The 18,046-nt window shown below is 35.8% G+C and overlaps 1 protein-coding gene and 1 pseudogene across 3 annotated transcripts in view; both read right to left on the bottom strand.

Annotated features, from left to right (window-relative positions):
- The window catches only part of PRKDC (protein kinase, DNA-activated, catalytic subunit), a 229,719-nt gene that overhangs the window by 49,365 nt on the left and 162,308 nt on the right, over positions 1–18,046 (bottom strand). For all 3 annotated transcript variants that reach the window (XM_019661296.1, XM_019661297.1, XM_019661298.1), the window contains exons 62-68: positions 16,208–16,387; positions 10,536–10,741; positions 7,790–7,928; positions 6,756–6,944; positions 5,942–6,166; positions 5,194–5,302; positions 3,624–3,735 (exon numbers count right to left, since the gene is read on the bottom strand). In XM_019661296.1, coding sequence (XP_019516841.1) covers positions 3,624–3,735; positions 5,194–5,302; positions 5,942–6,166; positions 6,756–6,944; positions 7,790–7,928; positions 10,536–10,741; positions 16,208–16,387 — 1,160 coding nt within the window. The remainder of the gene's footprint in view (positions 1–3,623; positions 3,736–5,193; positions 5,303–5,941; positions 6,167–6,755; positions 6,945–7,789; positions 7,929–10,535; positions 10,742–16,207; positions 16,388–18,046) is intronic.
- Positions 12,403–13,472, bottom strand: LOC109392682 (mortality factor 4-like protein 1 pseudogene; annotated as a pseudogene).

The raw sequence follows: 18,046 nt of genomic DNA, 5'->3' as shown, positions 1-18,046 counted from the left end.
GCAACTTGTCTGTTCCCCTTCCCCCAATTCCCCAGCACTGTTCCCATCCCCCCAATTCCCCAATTAAAAAAAAAAAAGAAATTAAAAAATAAGAGCAACATAAGTCTAAACAAAGTAAAAAAGAAAATGGAAATGGATGAAATAGAAATCAGATAGATAATAAAGAAAATAAAGGAAAAAGATGGTCCTTTGAGAAGATCAATAAAACTGACCAACCTCTATAGCTAGACTGATCAAAAAAAAAAAAAAGAGCAGAAACCAACAATATCAGGAATGAAAAAGGAGTTCCCACCATAGATACTACAAATAATAAGATATGAGCAACACTATGTCAACAATTTGACAACTTAGATGAAATGGAAAAATGTACTGAAAAAACAATTTAACAAAACTGACACACACAAAAATAGAAAATTTAAATAGCCCTATATTTATTGAAGCAATTACATGTATTATTGAAAATATTCCCCAAAGGAAAACTCCAGGCCCACACAGTTTCACTGAATTCTTTCAAATATTCAAGTAAGAAATAAGAAGGCTCTTACATAACCTTTTTTCAAAAAAGAGAGAAGGGACTATGACTTAACTCATTTTACGAGGATGGCATAACCCTAATACCGAAACCTGACAAAGACACTACAAAAAAGGAAATTACAGACCAACACCCCACTTGAACATAGACATTAAAATTCTTAACAAAATGTTAGCAAATCCAAGAATGTATGTAAGGGATCGTTAGAACCATACATAGTTTACCCCAAGAATAAGACATTTGTTTCATATTCAAAAAGCAATTAATGTAATCCACCATAAACACAATAAAGCAATGTCATCAAGATGGAGAGACACAGGCTGTTCTCGAATTCAGTTCCCCTAACAACTATTCATGAACAAGGCACCATTGCGAAAAGTCCTGGAACACAGTGGGTAAGGCTTAAGCACCCCGCTGTACCACAGAGACTGAGATGGCCTATGCCCCAGGCCAGCAAAGAACTGCACCAAGAGCCCCGCACCCCAACGCAAGCCTAGTTCCTTAAGTGAAAAAAAGACAGCTAAAGATAAACATCCAGCTACCCCAGTGGTGTGGGTCACTAACTGGTAGGTCGACTTGGATCTAGGGCGTGGATCTTGGCAGACTGATTGCCCAAGTAGAAATCCTAAGTAGTGGCTCTGCTCATCTGCATAGCCAAGATGGTGACCTATTCTGACCCAGGAACTTGGCAGGGTGCAGGTCTGCCTGATTTGAGACCCCAAACAATGAGACTTGCTAGCCTTGTCCGGGCAGGGAAACTAATTTATAGCTTCACCTATTGCTGAATGTAACTCCTGGCCCCCAACCTACCCGGAAGCCTGACTGGAGCACCTTGGAAGCTGCTTAGCCTAGTAGCCCTAAAGCAGAGGGCCCAGCCAGTGGACATAAAGAAGGGCTAACAAAGGGGTCAATCTATCAAGAAGATATAACATTTATAAACATTTATGTACCCAACAGCAGAGCACCTAAATACATAAAGCAAATACTAACAGAACTACAAACAAGAAAAAAAACCCCAGCAATACAATAATAGTTGGGGACTTTAATATCCCACTCTCAACAGTGGCTAGATCATCCAGAGAATCAGTAAGAAAACAGCAGATATGAATGACACTATAAACCAAATGGACCTAACAGACATATACACAATAAAGAAGAAAAACAATATGATTAATTAAATAGACACAGAAAAAGCATCTGACAAATTTCAACACCCATTCATGATAAAACAAAACAGCATTTTCAGAAAACCAGTATACATGCAGCAAATAATTGGAAAATACAATTAAAAAAACAAATCTCCATACACAACAGTGCCAAAAATGATAAAATATTTAGGAACAAATCTAACCAAAAAAATCCAAGATATCCATATTGAAAAAGTACAAATCACTGAAATTAAAGAGGACTTAAATAAATAGGGAGACATAATGCACTCATGATTTGGAGAACCCTATATTGTTAAGGTGGCAATTCCTGAAGTTGATCTACAGTCAATAAAATCCCAACCAAACTCTCAGTTTTTGTTGGTAAACATTGAGAAGCAGAATCTAAAACATATATGTAAATGTAAATAACCTAGAATAAAACTATTTTCATAAGAAAAACAAAGTTGGAGTACTCACCCTATCTGATTCAAGACTTAGTATAAAGCAATAGTAACGAAGACAGTTCGATATTGTGAAAAGATATATACATATAAATCAAAGAACAGACCATTCAAAAATAGACCCTACACACATACTGTCACTGATTTTCAAAAAAGGTGCCAAGGCAATTTAATTATGAAAAATAAGACTTTTGAATAAATGGAACTAAACAACTAGATAATCCATATGGAAAAAGTGAATATCTACTTTATACCATTTACAAAAATTATGTTCCACTGGATCATAGACCTAAATGTAAGAACTAAAACATTTCTAGAAGAAAACATATGTGAGTAATTTTACAAGATGAGTCTGGAATATCAGCTTGAAGGGGATCCCGTTAACCAAATCTGAGACAATTTGAACATAAAATAAATAAGGACAGTAATGGATTACATTCCATTAAATAAAATTGGAATCCATGATTTTATATTGATAATTAAAATTGAAGTAAATAAATAGATGGGGAGAAGGAAGGGCTCTTCCTTATAACAAGATGTAGACTGATAAACATGGAACATGATAAACTGGGAAATTCATTATCTTGCAACCATCACTGTCAACATTGGTTTGAGCAGAGTCATCCACAGATACAAAAATATAGACAGCTAAGTCTTGTGACAAGCACGATATATGCATGTCTCAATAAGCACACTGCTTATTAGTTGCAAAGGAAAAAAACCAGGAATTTCAACTGGAGAGACCAGACAATATTTTAACTAGGCAATCAAAACTACTGTCATCAGTAAAAGGCAGATGGACACTGTGCTTCCAGATGTGATACCCTGAGAATAATACTTTATTTAAGTAGTATTTTGGCTAGGGATGTATTATCTGAATCTAAAAATGAGCATATATAGACAAATCCTAAATGAGGAACCATCCTCAAAAGTGTGAATGTCATGAAAGATGGCTGAGGAACTGTTCCAAGTTAAAGGACACTAAAAAGACATATCAACTAAATGCAGTATATAATTCTGGACTGGATCCTGTCTTAGAAGGAGAGAAAATGCTTTAAAGTGCATTAATGGGACAACTGACAAAATTGAAATTGGGACTATAGATTAAAAATGAAAACAAGTGAAATTATTATTGTACTGTACACTGATAAATTAAGAGGTAAGGAGACACACATATATGCAACTGACCCTCAAATGGTTCAGAAAATAAATATGTATATGTAGAGAGAATCAAAAAGCTAATGTGGCAACATGTTAAAAAAACAGTGAATCTGGGTAAAAGCTACACAGGAGACAAGGGGGGGCCAAATGGGGACGAAGGACACACTGTTGACATGGAGAGTATTGTTAGAACAACTTAACTCAGAAATTGGCAAGATGAGAGATATCTATACTAGACTCAAACGCCACATTTTTCGAGAAAAATCATTCTGGCAATTTCAAAAAATAATCCATATTCAACTCAAAAGGATCACATCTTACCGATTTGTGATAATGTCATCCCAGATGTTCATTGGGTCCATTTTAGTATCCGGGTATCTGTTCGTCCAGGTTTTTAGAAGTCTTTTAAGGAGAACTTGAGAAGATAAATTACCTAAAAATAATATTAGAGGCTGACTATATTCACAACTCAATGACAAGGGCAACTTAGTAGGGCTGTCATTTGTAAACAAAAACTTAATTCAAATTTCTTGTCCAAATTAAAAAATTTCCTCTCTTGTTTTACAACAGGAACACAAAACTACCATATTAAATCTATATATTCTGACATTAAAACTCAATTTCTTATGGATATAGAATAGAATATGGGGAAGTAAACATACAATTTTTACATTTAGTAAATGTCCACTTCATGTACAATTCTCCAAAATCAAAAAAGCAGTGAAAACTGAAAAGGTTTCATGGGGTTGCAACCAATTTTCCTGGCAAAATCTGACCTGAATTGGCATAGGGCATAGTCTCTGTTTATGCCATTCATATGAATATTCACCACTTAAGCTAGAGGTGCACTGTTATATTTAATTATGAAATAGTGTCCCAGGCCCTGGTGTGTACACAAGATTATACAATAATAGTAATAATAATATCCAAAACTATCTGGCCTCAAGGATTTTAGTAAAAGGATTCATAATAACTCTCATGAAATTTAAATTTCACATCGCTAATGTTTAAAGCTACAGTTTTCTCTTTCTGTTGGTGGAAAGCAGTGGTTAAGAACACAAGCTAAATCACAGTTCTAGGTTCAAAATCTGTATCTTTCACTTAGTAGTGTAAAACAATTATTTAATCTCTGAGCCTCTATAAAATGAAGACAAAGAATATACATCTCATAAGGCTGTTAGAAAAACTAGGTAATATAGAAAAAAGAGATTAACATAACTCCTGGAAGGTAGAAAGCACTTAATGAATGATAGGTCATTAACATAATGTATAATCGAAAAATAATACTCCAAATTTAAAATGGAGAACAATTAGATAGATATGAATACCAACTTTTATTAGTACTCTAAAAAGTGTCTTTCATATTATTTTTAACTATTTGGGATAAAAATTAAAATTCAGATTTACAACTAAAATTTGTTACTGTTACAAAGATGTACTCTTTCCCTTTGACTTCGGGTGGCTTCCTATAAGGCACCAGGATAAAATCCACTCCTTGGTTGCAGAAAGACTTTCATAATCTAAGCACTACCACCTGCAGCCTCACTGCCCTTCAAGCCAGGACACCTGACGGCCAGTCACAGAACTTGCAACACTCAGGGGATGCTGGAGGCTTTCTGTCAGGTAGGCATTCTGCGAGCCCCTTTCTCTAGTCCACACTCAGCTCAGGCCCCTCCTTCAAGAGCCTTCTGCACCCCTCTGGCCAGGGCGGGTTCTGTCATTTTAAACATTTACATTTATTTCAATAATCTCAAAATATATATTTGTAGAATAAACTCAAGGCAGTTTCTAACCCATACATTAAGAAACATACATTTTCACTAAGCACAAAAAACATGCTAACACTCTGCCATAAATATATATTAAAAAATAATGGTAGGTTTAAAATTACCTTGTTTACTTATAAAGCTGATGAACTCCTGAATTTCTATTAAAGTTTGTACAGACTGCAATTTGGTGAGTCTACTTCTGTGTAAAAGCACATCAATACTAGAATAGTTCTAGAAAAAAGGCATTTAGCATTGTTTATAAATCAATTTACTACTTTAAATTTTGATATAGTTTTCTAAAAGATGAAATACAGCAAACACCATACAAATACATCAGTTATACAATGTGTCTCAGACTGGTTAATAATTAGGTCATAGAAGCAATTAATAAATGGTTTACATTTTAATAATTTAGGTTTTCACATTTTAGTTCATTGAAATCAATAAAATCAATACAAATGGACTATCTATCATTGCCCCTATTTGCCAACACTTTTAAAAAATCACAACATTCTATAAAGTATAGAAGCCAATTCTCTCTTCAATAAACATTCTTTTGAGAGTACTAATCGATTTCCAAAAAGTTTAAAAATAATGAAGGACAATAAATGAGTACGCTTCTATCATCAACATATGCCAATGATAAAAGTTAATATAGTCTATACAACACATTGACATTAAAAAAAAAAAGCATTAAGACAAAAAACAGAGTAAAGAGAGATATCAGAAGACACTGGAAAAATAGAATGAAGGAAATGGGTGGTATCAAACAGTAAATGAAAATTTTTTCTTGACTTTTTTACTCATGAGTTTACTGATTTAAAAAATATCACAGAAATGGTACATTTCAGATTGGTGTATCTGTATTACCTGTATAAAAATCTGAATGCAATTTTCAATATAATATTTGGCTCTCTCAACATCATTTTGTAAGATGTAAAGAAGGCTCAATTCCTGACTATAATGAAGCTCTATGATAGCCTTCTGGAGCTCCTTGTTCACAGCCTCATCAATAAATGTCAGAAGGGACTGGTCATCCTCTCCTTGAAGAAGTAACTTCAGCTTGCTGCGGATCATGTAAGGTAGATAGGTCTCCTAAAAAACATAAGAATTTACTTGTAACTTCAGAAAGCCAGCTTTAGTATGTCTAATTATTTTATTACTATAATATTGTTTGGTTTAATTTTATAGATAAGGACTTAGAGATAAGGTGATTATGTTTAATACTTCAAACTTAAAACTATAATTTTTAAACATGTTCATCTAAAATTGCTCATTTCGTAACCACAAAATATATAGGAACATGTTCTACAGAAAATAGGAACTATGTACTTTTAGCTGAAAGACAACTGGATATTACATACAAAGTGAGGAATTTTTAAGCATAGCCAAGATAGCAGCAGTATGAGAGGGACAAGGAGAGCAGCCTTGTTCAGGAGTTTGGGTGACCCTGTGAGTGGGGAGCTGTCCTGCAAGGCATTTATTTTGAAAGGGTTAGATAAAAGTGGTAAGAGATTTAACAAAAAAACTATGGCGTTTATAAGGGGAGTCAGGTTACATAAACATCCAAACACTTCACAACTACTACATTATTTTTGAAAAGTTTTAAACAACTTCATAAATTAGAAAACACCTGACCATCTAACATATTTATTTCAGTGACCTCAAAAATAATTCTACCCACCTGATAAAATGGCTCACTCCATATTTTATTTAGATCTGGAGGGTTCTTACTGTCAACATTGACTGTAGAACAGTACGCCAGTGATTTCCACTCAGCAAGTTGGTTATAACAGTCAAGGGATGCAAGTTCCCAAAAATCCTTCTCGGCTTCAGTAGGTGCACCATCCTCCCACACTTCTTTATTGAGAGCCTGGCAAAAAAAGTTCCTAAGATTATTTCACAAAGTTGGAAAAAATACAAGTGAAATATATTTGAAATAATGTAGGTAGTATAGTATTCATACTAAGGACAAACATTTTTAGGTTTATGACAAGGGAAGAGAAAAAGGAAAATGAATGGAAGAAAAAACAAAACAAAAGGAATATTATAGTAACAAATAAATATAAAAACCCTAACCAAGAGTAAACTACTCTGAGAAACTTACCAGAGAAAGTCAATTGACAAAGTGAAGACTTTAAATGACCCATAATTTCACTTAAATCAATAATATAGGTTTATTTACTACTTAAAAAGTTCTTAGAATGAAAATTAGAAAATTGCAGAGAATTTTACAACCTGAATTGCTCATTCAAGAGACTCACAGGTTACAGACCCTGAATTTCAACTACTTGCTAGACATCTACACTTGGATAGTTACTGACAACTCAAAACACAAAATTGAATTTATAGTCACCTACCCAAAACAATTTTTACGTGCCTCTTTATAAATTTTTTACTTGCTAAAGGAAAACAATCTACTCAAATAGAAATTACATAATACTAGCAGATACTGATATATCTTAGTTTTATAGTACTTGGTAATTTATGACATGATTCCTTTTATTAAATGATGTTTTCTTTAAGAGTAAGAGATACAACAATAATTAATTATTTCAAATTTTGGTTATTATGAAACCAGACACCATTCTCAGCTATTTGTGTAAAATCTAACGAATAAAGCTGAAATGTTATGAAGCTCTAAATTTTAATGCTAGTTTTTCCATCCAGAGAACGGAAGTGTTTAAGCAACTGACATTTGCTAGGGATCAATTTTACCTGATTATACTGTTTAGCAGCTTCAGAATAATCACCTCTGGCTTCTTCTAATAAGGCATTCTGCGTGGCTTGCTTTGTTCCTAGCTCACTGCTAAAAATGCCACGGAGGACGTCATATTCTCCAATTGATCTATACAGCCTATAAAACAAACCAAAGGAAAAAAGAAGTCCAAATTAATGAATGCCCAATATTTTTAAGGTATTTATTATAATGAAATACGTAATCAACATGTCACACATTATTCAACTAAAAGATATATGTTGTTTTTGTTTTATAAAAATACAAAATCTTAAAAATTTTGAAATTACCATTAGGTTTTACTACTTTAGTCATACAGCAGGCAGAAATTATTCTAAGATGCATTTAAAGTAAAATCTGAAATTATAGGTTCACAATGTATAAATTTTGTCATTAAATAAACTTCTTCCATGTTAACAGTACCATTATAGTAACATTGCACATTATCTGTGGGCAGCCTATTTGGAATCTTTGTCTAGCTCTAAAATTTGGAAGGTAGTCAAGAATCCAGAAGTGAGTAAAAATTAATCCAGGACTTACTGATGCCACGTTTTAATTCTTGTTCTATGGACAATCTCAATTCTGACAAGTAATTTTATTAGTCTTGATATATGCTAGAGCATTCATTCATCATTTCACATGAACACAAATCTCCTTGACCCCACTAACCAAGCTTCCCTCTTTAGGGTATTGTAAAGTAAGTGTTTAATGAGTTTGGTTCCTATCCCCTAGAAATTTTTTCCATCTTTTAAGTCTCAACACAAATGTCATCTCTTCCTGATTCTGCAGTCACTTGACCAGCCAGTGGAGAACTGCTTCCTCCTTGTTTTTTCTGCAGTTTGGTCCCTTCCCAGGTATGAAATCTTATGTATTGATATAAAAAGAACCACATCAGCTCTCTCTCAGAGCTTACTGTGCCAAATATGGATGAAAATCTAACACACATGGCTCTTTTATTGCCCCAACACATTAAGGGTTAAAGGTAACAAATTAGAGGCAGAGGTGGGGAGGTTGGTTGTAGGATAACAGCTCATAGCCCAAGAGCCCAAGAGGAGATAGCCATATATTTTAGGAACTCAAAATAGATTATAAACCTCACATCCACCCTACGCTGGCCCAACTTCCCTAGATTATGTATACTATAACATGGGCAAAACGATGACTGTGACATCAAGAAAAGGGTAAATTATGTTCTCAAAACTGTTTGGGGCCGGCCGAGTGGCGCGATGGTTAAGAACTGGCTTGGGACGCCAGAGGGCCCCGGTTCAGATCCCACATATGAGGGCCAGTGACACTGCCCTCCACAGCTAAGATGCTGAACAACAGCTCAACCAGGAGCTGGGCTGCCGTGAGTCGCCGGCGATGGCGTAGGCTGCAGCCCCTGTGGCAGTGGGTTGCCATGGGCTACCGTATGTAGCCAGCAGCCAGTGTGAGCAGCCAGTAGCCGCAGTGAGCGGCCGTCCAGAAGCCGGCGACTGATCTGCCTTGCCCTGGAAGAGCGCAATGATGGTGCCAAATTGGGCCAGTGAAGCAACGTCCTCCACAACTAGACTGAAGAACAAAAGGACAGCAACTTGTCTGTTCCCATCCCCCCAATTCCCCAATAAAAAAATCTTTTAAAAAAAACAAACAAAAACTGTTTGAAGTTTTGCAAAAATACTATATACAAAAGCATGAGAAAGTATTAAATAAAGCTTGAAAAAAACGTTTAAAGTTTAGGAACTTTAGTGTGTGCTTCATGTAATCCAGTAAATACACATGCGTTCTCACTTCCTGAAAATACTAAATATACAAAGTGTTAGTTACTGTTCACATACATCTGTAACAATAAGATAAAAAAGCCAAGATATACTCTCTGAACTACACTAAGATTTATCTTGCCCCTCAGAGAACTCACCATCTCCTATTTCATATTATGGTTAATCATGCATATAAGTAAATACATTTTCTTTTGCTTGGCTACATTTTGTGAGTCTGTGAGAAATGTCTAATTCATATTTCAATTCTTCTCAGCACCTGTCACAATGCCTTACTCACTCATATTGCTCAGTAAGAAAGCAAGATAGGAATGACTATAAAACAGAGAAAAGTGCAAGGATTCCCCACCCTTTTGTTCTTTTCCCCTAGACTCTGAAGATCTAAAAAGCAGTTCTATAAAGTAGAAGTTTAAATTAAATTTCAACCGAATCTAACAAACAGGCTTCTCAGAACCAGGTACTGGCTTTCTTTTATGATAAAACTACAGGTAAGGGAAGAATCAGATATAATGCAAAATGGCATTATAACTATAAAACGGACTTTGTTTTTCTCAAATAAACACAGTAATTGGACTAAATCGTTCCCAAAACTTTGAATCCTGTGGAAAACAAATCATCCTCTAATCAGTTTAGCAAACCAGCAAAAACATACAAAATACTAGGAACTGTAAGTTATAGCCATACTTAACAGGAAACTAAACTTAGAGGCTAATACCCTGAGTCCAAAAAGACTCTATATTGAAAAAAAATTACAGATGTAATAAATCTCTTTCCTTGTCAAGACATTCCTTACCATGGCAACTATTCTTGACTCATGGAATGGTACACAACCTGAAAATTTTTTCTAAAAATTTTATAGAAGTGTTACTATCAACTTTGTTCATTTTCTACTAAAATGAAGCCAAGATTTTTCTGTATTACTTTGGTGAAATTCCACTTTCTCCCAACAGTGTCTGATGACAGAGCTTACTTAGCAAGTTCCATCCATCTGAGGACATCAGGAGGGAGGCAGCGTCTCCCCGGAGCTCTCTTGGCAGGTGGTTCTTGAGGCACCATGTGGAGCAGGGCCTCCTCAAGAAGGCGGATGCCCACAGGCTGCTGCAGGCTGGCAAGGCAGCCAGCACTGACAGAGGCTGGATCAAGGCTCAGCAAGTCTGTGTGCTGGCAACTGATTTCCTGTGAAACCATAAACACATGTAGCTATTTAGCCTGTGATACTCTGACCATATCTTCACAAGTGAATAATTCATTTCTCTAAACATAAAAGAAAGTTTCAATGTAAGTAGTGATATAACCAAAAGTTTCTCTGTGTAATTCTATTAAATTTTCCTCAACATTCAATTGGCTCATAGGAGGAAATGACCTTTTATTTTTATACTTCCAATCCAGGAATTAACTTAAAACAAACGAATAAAAACAACTAGCAAAATAAGATTTTTATCTATATGCTATATATTCAAACAACACTTGCAGTTTCCAGGAATGCTGAGCTTTAACAGATGAGAAGGGCAGTTGAAACACAAAGATTTCATGTTCAATCACCAAAAAGTATGTATACTCATTTCTGTTATTCTATTCAACACCTTTTTTTCCATCTCTTTCCACCCACGGGCTAATTTATTCAATATTGAACAGAGGATTTCAGGAATTATTATATGGACCTTTACTTTGTAATGCTCAATTTGAGAGTCCTCTATACACCAAAATAATGAGAAATAAACCCCAAATCAATATACAGAATATAAACAATTCCTTCCCACCCCACCTATATCCACATCAGCCTCTTCCCAACCCCCTCACAGCTGTGCCATGCACAGATCACTTAATAAGCCTAACCAAGTTACCACCAAGCCAACTTAAGTTCTACATGAGGTGTCTTGGAAGAATACATATTGTCCAAAGCAAGCAAGCAAACAAAATCATTAGAAGGAACTAGTGGTTCAGGAAAGAAAATCCAAATAAAATTCTATTTTAATTAATAACATAACAAATGCTCTTAGCTGAGGTATCAGGTTTTGAGATAACACCATTCTAATTTGGACAGGGGAGCCCAGAATAAGATAATACTTAAAAATATATATACAAGATCAGACAATTAAGTTCACAAACTCATCCTAGAAAAAGTGCTACATAACTCATTGCTGAATATCACTATGGTCACCTTGGAAGTACTCCCCTTGGGAAGCTATGCACCAATGCTAGCACCTAGTCCACCCTTCAAAGCAATTTTGGAACTCTTTTTCTGGAATGGACATCAAAGCTGTCGTCATATTACCTTTGATGTCCTGAATGTCATAATAATGTCCTCCTTTCAATATTTCCTTCTAAAGAAAGAATTCATTGGGGGCCAGATCAGGTGAGTAGGGAGGGTATTCCAATACAGTTATTTGTTTACGGGCTAAAAACTCCCTCACAGACAGTGCAGTGTGAGCTGGTACAATGTTGTGATGCAAGAGCCATGAATTGTTGCTGAAAAGTTCAGGTGGTCTAACTTGTTCACGCAGCCTTTTAAGCACTTCCAAATAGTAAACTTGGTTAACTAATTATCCACTTGGTACAAGTTCATAATGAAAAATCCCTGATACCAAAAACGTTAGCAACAAGTTTGCGAGCTTAATTGTCAGACCTTGTGCATGGGTGTCTATAAATATGATATATAAAGGGCCGGCCGAGAGGCTCAGTTGGTTAAGAGCTTGCTCAAGAGTGCGAGCTCTGAGCAAGCAGTTCGAGTCCTGGCTGGAGCTGAGCTGCCAAAAGGTGGCAGGATAGCTCAGCTTAAAAAAAAAAAAAAAGTTCGTTATAAACATAATATATATTTTGAGCTGTGACCCCTTTTATTTTCTGTTTAAAATCAAACAGAAAACAAAGAGCAATTCTGTTATACACAAAACATTTTCAAAGCACAGCATTTGTACAAGAGAAGGACTAAGAACAGAATGTTTACAGAGATCCAAACACAAGCGTAAGTAAGGGCCTCACACAGCTTTCCGGTGGTACTCAAGGAGGGGCCACTTCATAATCGCTGGCACTAAACAGAGTTGCAAAATTCACCAGGTTTTTTTAGGAAATCATGAAGATAATTCAGTAACAAAGTATGGCTCTTCCAATCCAGAGGTGTATAGGCCAACACTGCTCCAATTCGTACAAATAATCTTAGTAGGTGTAGCGCTCCGTACACGTGGGCATGGGTGCACCAGGGTGATCTGCAAGGATTTCATCATACTGCGGTGTCTCCTGTTTGTAGAGTAGCTGAGTGCTCACCTTCACACTGAACTTAATCCCCACCACAACTTAATTAACAGCGTACTCCTTATTGTCTATGTTTCCTGGAGATTTCTTGTAATTTGCATAATCCTATGGAATGGAATCCACATTCTTTTTGGCAGGAAGATAAAAGAGCTGTTTGTGTTGGGTAATTAAGTCCCAGTCTTCAGGAATCTTTACTTTAACTTCAACTCTGTTCATGAATGTTTCCTTGTTTTTAAAAGCAGCGTCTCTTCAGACTTTGCCAGGAGGCTGAGGTTTATCACTGGTACTGCCACCACCTCCATTTTCAGGTGTTTTCTGTTGGTTCTTTTCTGTTTCCACTTGAACATTTTTCTGTTGCAGACCAGATGTCTTCTTTCCTGGAGCAGCCCGTCTCATCTTCCTCCTCTGCATATTGCTCATTTACCTTTTGAAGTTCTCGTTGTTTCTGCAGGTTGGTGTACACATATTTGAGCACTCTGCTTTCTGGAAACCATTCATCCCAATTTTTATTCCAACCATTGTAATGTATAAAGTATTTCACTTTTTTGTTCTTTGTGGCAACCTTTACACACTTTGCTTCATAAAGAAGAGACCCATGAAAGCACAGCACTTGCGTACCCTCCTGGAATTTAGGCTTCAGATCTTGCTTCAGCGCCATTTATAGGGATTCACTGCCACCTCCTCCTTCTCCCACCATATGGACTCTAAAATTAATATACTTTTTAATTTTCAATCAATCCCTTCATTCTATAAATACTTATTGAGTGCCTTCTACATTCCAGACACTATAGTAAACAATGTTGTTTCTGATCACATGTATCTTAAGATTTATTCCTATTGGCCCATGAGAAGTCTTTCATGAAGTGGTTTTAATGAATAAACAACTGTTATTGGGATATGATTCCTTTACATTTAAATGTGTACTCATAATTTAAATGAATCTGGTAAGTCTATTTTCAAGAAGATTGACTATTCCGTATGACATTGTTGACATAATCATTTCACTTTATAAAGAATGATTTACTAAGCAAAACCTTTAGCCAACCAACCAATATCACTTCTTATAAATTCCAAAACAGAGCAAAGTAATGAAGCCTAATTTTTAAAATGTTGACTGTATACTGAAATTAATAACACTACTTCTTATTTTGACCTTCATCTTCTTGTATTAGGTGAAGGTAGGGGCCATTTCTTTGTTTCAAATATTCCATAGTTCTTAAACAGAGATGTGCACATAGAATATCCTCCAATTGTTTTTGTAAAACAATTCAAAATTTTATATAAAGTTCAAACAAGCAATGAATAGCATAAATGTAAGGCACCAAATTAATGTTTGTTTGTCAGTCACTGACTGTGTCATGGGAAAATGGCTGAATTTTTCTTCCAGTTTGATGGATATATTTGGGATAATCTGTTAAATACAGGATATGTCGCACGAAAGAAACTCATTGTGGGAAGTTCTGGTAAGGCATTGGCATCTCAAAAAAACACCAATCCTTGCTAGAAAATAACTAACGTGAATGTTATGGCAAATGTACTATGATTCCATGGAGAGAGAAAACAAATCATAGTTTCAGATATAAACCACAAATAGAAAGTCATAACAGCAAATGCTGCAAACTGCAGGCACTGACTTCCATGCTGCTTTTTCCATGATCAGTGTAAAATAGCAAGCTCTAGGGTAAGCACGAGAAGTGATTTATTTCATTACTGACAGTTAGTGACTCACCTAAACAACAATGGAAAAACCTGTTTTTTTAAATAAAATAAAAACAAAACTAGGAATTCAGATTTTAAAAATCACCTCAGAATACAATGTAGAGAGAAACTTACTTTTAAATACTGGCTGATTCAGTACAATTACTCAAACCTTACCTTTAGTGTGGCCAGGAGAAAAAAACAATAAAGGAATCTACTTGTAAATTATAAACCAATAAAAATGGAACATATTAAAAACCCTATATTAATAGTTTCATGCTACATCAAAAACAATAAAACAGAAAAACCAAGTATTTCATTTCTGGGTATTATTGACCAATTAGTTTGCAAACCAAAGCTACTAATAAATAATACTAAAAAAATAATTTTAAAATTACTCCAGGGAGGTTACTAGTTACAAATATACTAAAATGAACCAAAATTATTTTTATTGGGTACTTAGTAATAATCCATGTTTTGGGTGGCAAAGAAAACATGTTACATAAAAAGTAATCCTCCAGGGGCCGGCCGAGTGGCGCGATGGTTAAGAACTCGCTTGGGATGCCAGAGGGCCCCGGTTCGGATCCCACATATGAGGGCCAGTGACACTGCCCTCCACAGCTAAGATGCTGAACAACAGCTCGACCTGGAGCTGGGATGCCCTGAGTCGCCGGTGGCGGCGTAGGCTGCAGTCCCTGTGGCAGTGGGTTGCCATGGGCTACCGTGTGTAGCCAGCAGCCAGCGTGAGCGGCCAGCAGCCAGCGTGAGCGGCCAGCAGCCGCAGTGAGCGGCCGTCCAGAAGCCGGCGACTGATCTGCCTCGCCAGAGAAGAGCACAATGATGGTGCCAGCTTGGGCCAGTGAAGCAACGTCCTCCACAACTAGATTGAAGAACAAAACGACAGCAACTTGTCTGTTCCCCTTCCCCCAATTCCCCAGTGCTGTTCTCCTCCCCACAATTCCCCAATAAAAATCTTTAAAAAAAAAAAAAAAAGTAATCCTCCAGTAAGTATGTTTTAGTAGTAACTGAAAGTATGCCTACATTAAGTTCTCTGCTCAAATCATAGTCTTAGAAAGGCCTTCTCTGACACTCCATCTAAGCAGTATCTAGAACGGTGCACACACCCCACCCTGATCAAAAGGGTGTCATACCTGCTTCATTACTATCCTACATTCCTTTAGTACTTCTATATTGCTCAAGCTCTATGACACCTACTACTACTACCTCATGTTATCTTCTGTATTTGTTTATTATCTGTCACTCATCTAGAATGTTCTTGGGAGGGCAAGGATTTGTGCCTTTTCATCACTGTGTCCCAACCACTTAGAACAAAAGTCAGGCATGTGCTCAATCAACATCTCTTGAAGGAAAGAATTTGGTAAAATACTAAATAAGGAAAAACAACTAAACAACATGCAGGGTTCAACCAAAACACTGAAGGGATTGGCTTATTAAAAATCAGAACACTTTAATGCCAAGTTTGATTTCTGATTCTTCTGTCATATGTAAGATTGTCTTAAGTATAAATAAATTACATCCACCCATTGGGAAAAGGTAAAAAAAAAAACAGAGTACATCTACTCTGTTAAACACCTTGTGTTTGAACTTGTGAAACAAATGAAGTTATTATGACATAGTCACAGGAAGGCAAAGTTGACAGTGCATATATTATGAAGTACGTGTGTAGACTTTTACCTGGATACAAGAGACAAAAGGTGGAAAGAAAGAGAAAGTGGTGTTAAGAAAACGATTGAAGTCCTGGAGCAACTTTTGAGTAATGTTGTTTTTTTCAGACATGGTCTTATATTTATCCATCTCTTTTATAATTCCAGAAAATAAGCTGCCAAAAAGCTGCTTTGCAATTATTGGGTCTCTCTGTAAAATAGTCAAACAAAGACAAATTAGGATCTGAAGTAAAAATGCTGTAATTTACCAACTATCAGAGCTTTATTTGAAAATACAAACTGCTGCAAACATCTACTAAACATTTCAATCCTATTTAGAAAGTTTTGACAGGTTAGAGTATTGACAAGGAGAGTATTTGGAGTTTAACCAAATATATCTGTTTGACATGTCTTAAAAAAGGCTTGATAACATGGATCTGGGATCCAGAGATACGAATTTAAAAGCTGGCTTAATCACATATGTAACCATGGGCCTGGACCTTCAGATTCTTCATCTTTAAAATGCGGATAACAACACTTCTCATAGGGTTGTGGTAAAGATTAGCCAAGATAATGAATGTCAAGTGTTCAGTGCAATAACTGATAAAATCTTGGAGAAAGATTAGATTTTTAGGTATTACCCTTATAACAGTACCACTATAAAGCTTAACTAACTGATAAGCTTCAATAAAATGCCAATTTTAATTTTCAAAGTCCCATTATTACGACAATTTAAACTGTTAAAATCATCAGTAGTCATTTTTGTGTTTTTCATGTTTGGGGTATTCATCTCTAACAGAACACTACCTAATCTTTTATGGCTTTAACCCTCATACTCCATGACCACAGGAATGTTATACTTTATTTGTGTCTGTAACACCAGTATTAAGAACAGTTTTTGGAGGGCCAGCCGAGTGGCTCAGTTGGTTAAGAGCTCACTCAAGAGTGTGAGCTCTGAGCAACAGGGTCGCCGGTTCAATTCCCAGCCCGAGCTGAGCTGCTGCTGCTCAGCTGCCAGCAGGTGGCAGGATGGTTCAGGTTAAACAACAGTTTCTGGAATATAATGTCTATATTTTTTAAATGAAGGCACGAGTACATGAATAAATAAAATTTAAAAATTACTTTGATACAAGATATAACTGAATAAAAAGTACAATTTGACTTGTTCTTTGTTTATTAATTTAAGTAATGGATTTGTCTTACAAAAAGTTATACTAGTTGCTACATAAAATTGTAGAAAATATTGATTAGAAAAAACAAAAATAAATATCACCCATAATTATATAGGGTGTCAGAAAAGTCATGATGCATTTTTTCAACGAAAAACATAGAAAAAATACGTCGTAACTTTTCTGACAACCCAATACTACATGACAATAGTCACTGTCATGGTTGGTCTCTTACTGACCTGCATACTCTTTTATACGGTGGCTAGTGTTTGGGAACCTGCTTTTTTCACTTAACATGGGGCAGACAGGTCTCCATGTCTACAATCCACTGATTCTTTCAACTTATGTACAAATTCCTTCATTTTCCAAGGAGCCCCAAGTGCTCATTCTGTACAATAACTGCAGTAATCAAGATAAATAATGTCTTCAGAGCAATAAGATGCTTCTGCTGGACTTATCCCATAACAGCTAGTTTACAGGCTCCTCTTTAATTCTTAATGGCAGTCCCAGGAGAGCAAAGAGGGCCTTGTCTGTTTTATTAACAATAGTATCCCAGTGCCTGGCATAATCCCTGGCATACCAGAGGAGTTAATCCAGATATTAACATTTGCTGAACAAATAAAGTTTTGGAATTTGAAAAATTAACAAAACTTTAAATAAACACATTCTTCCTTAAAGAACAGAAAAAAATGTAGTCATGT

Source organism: Hipposideros armiger, unplaced genomic scaffold, assembly GCF_001890085.2.
Source record: "Hipposideros armiger isolate ML-2016 unplaced genomic scaffold, ASM189008v1 scaffold_343, whole genome shotgun sequence".
NCBI classification, from domain to species: domain Eukaryota; kingdom Metazoa; phylum Chordata; class Mammalia; order Chiroptera; family Hipposideridae; genus Hipposideros; species Hipposideros armiger.
The sequence above is the reverse complement of the archived record's forward strand: the minus strand, read 5'-3'. Positions and strand labels throughout refer to the sequence as shown.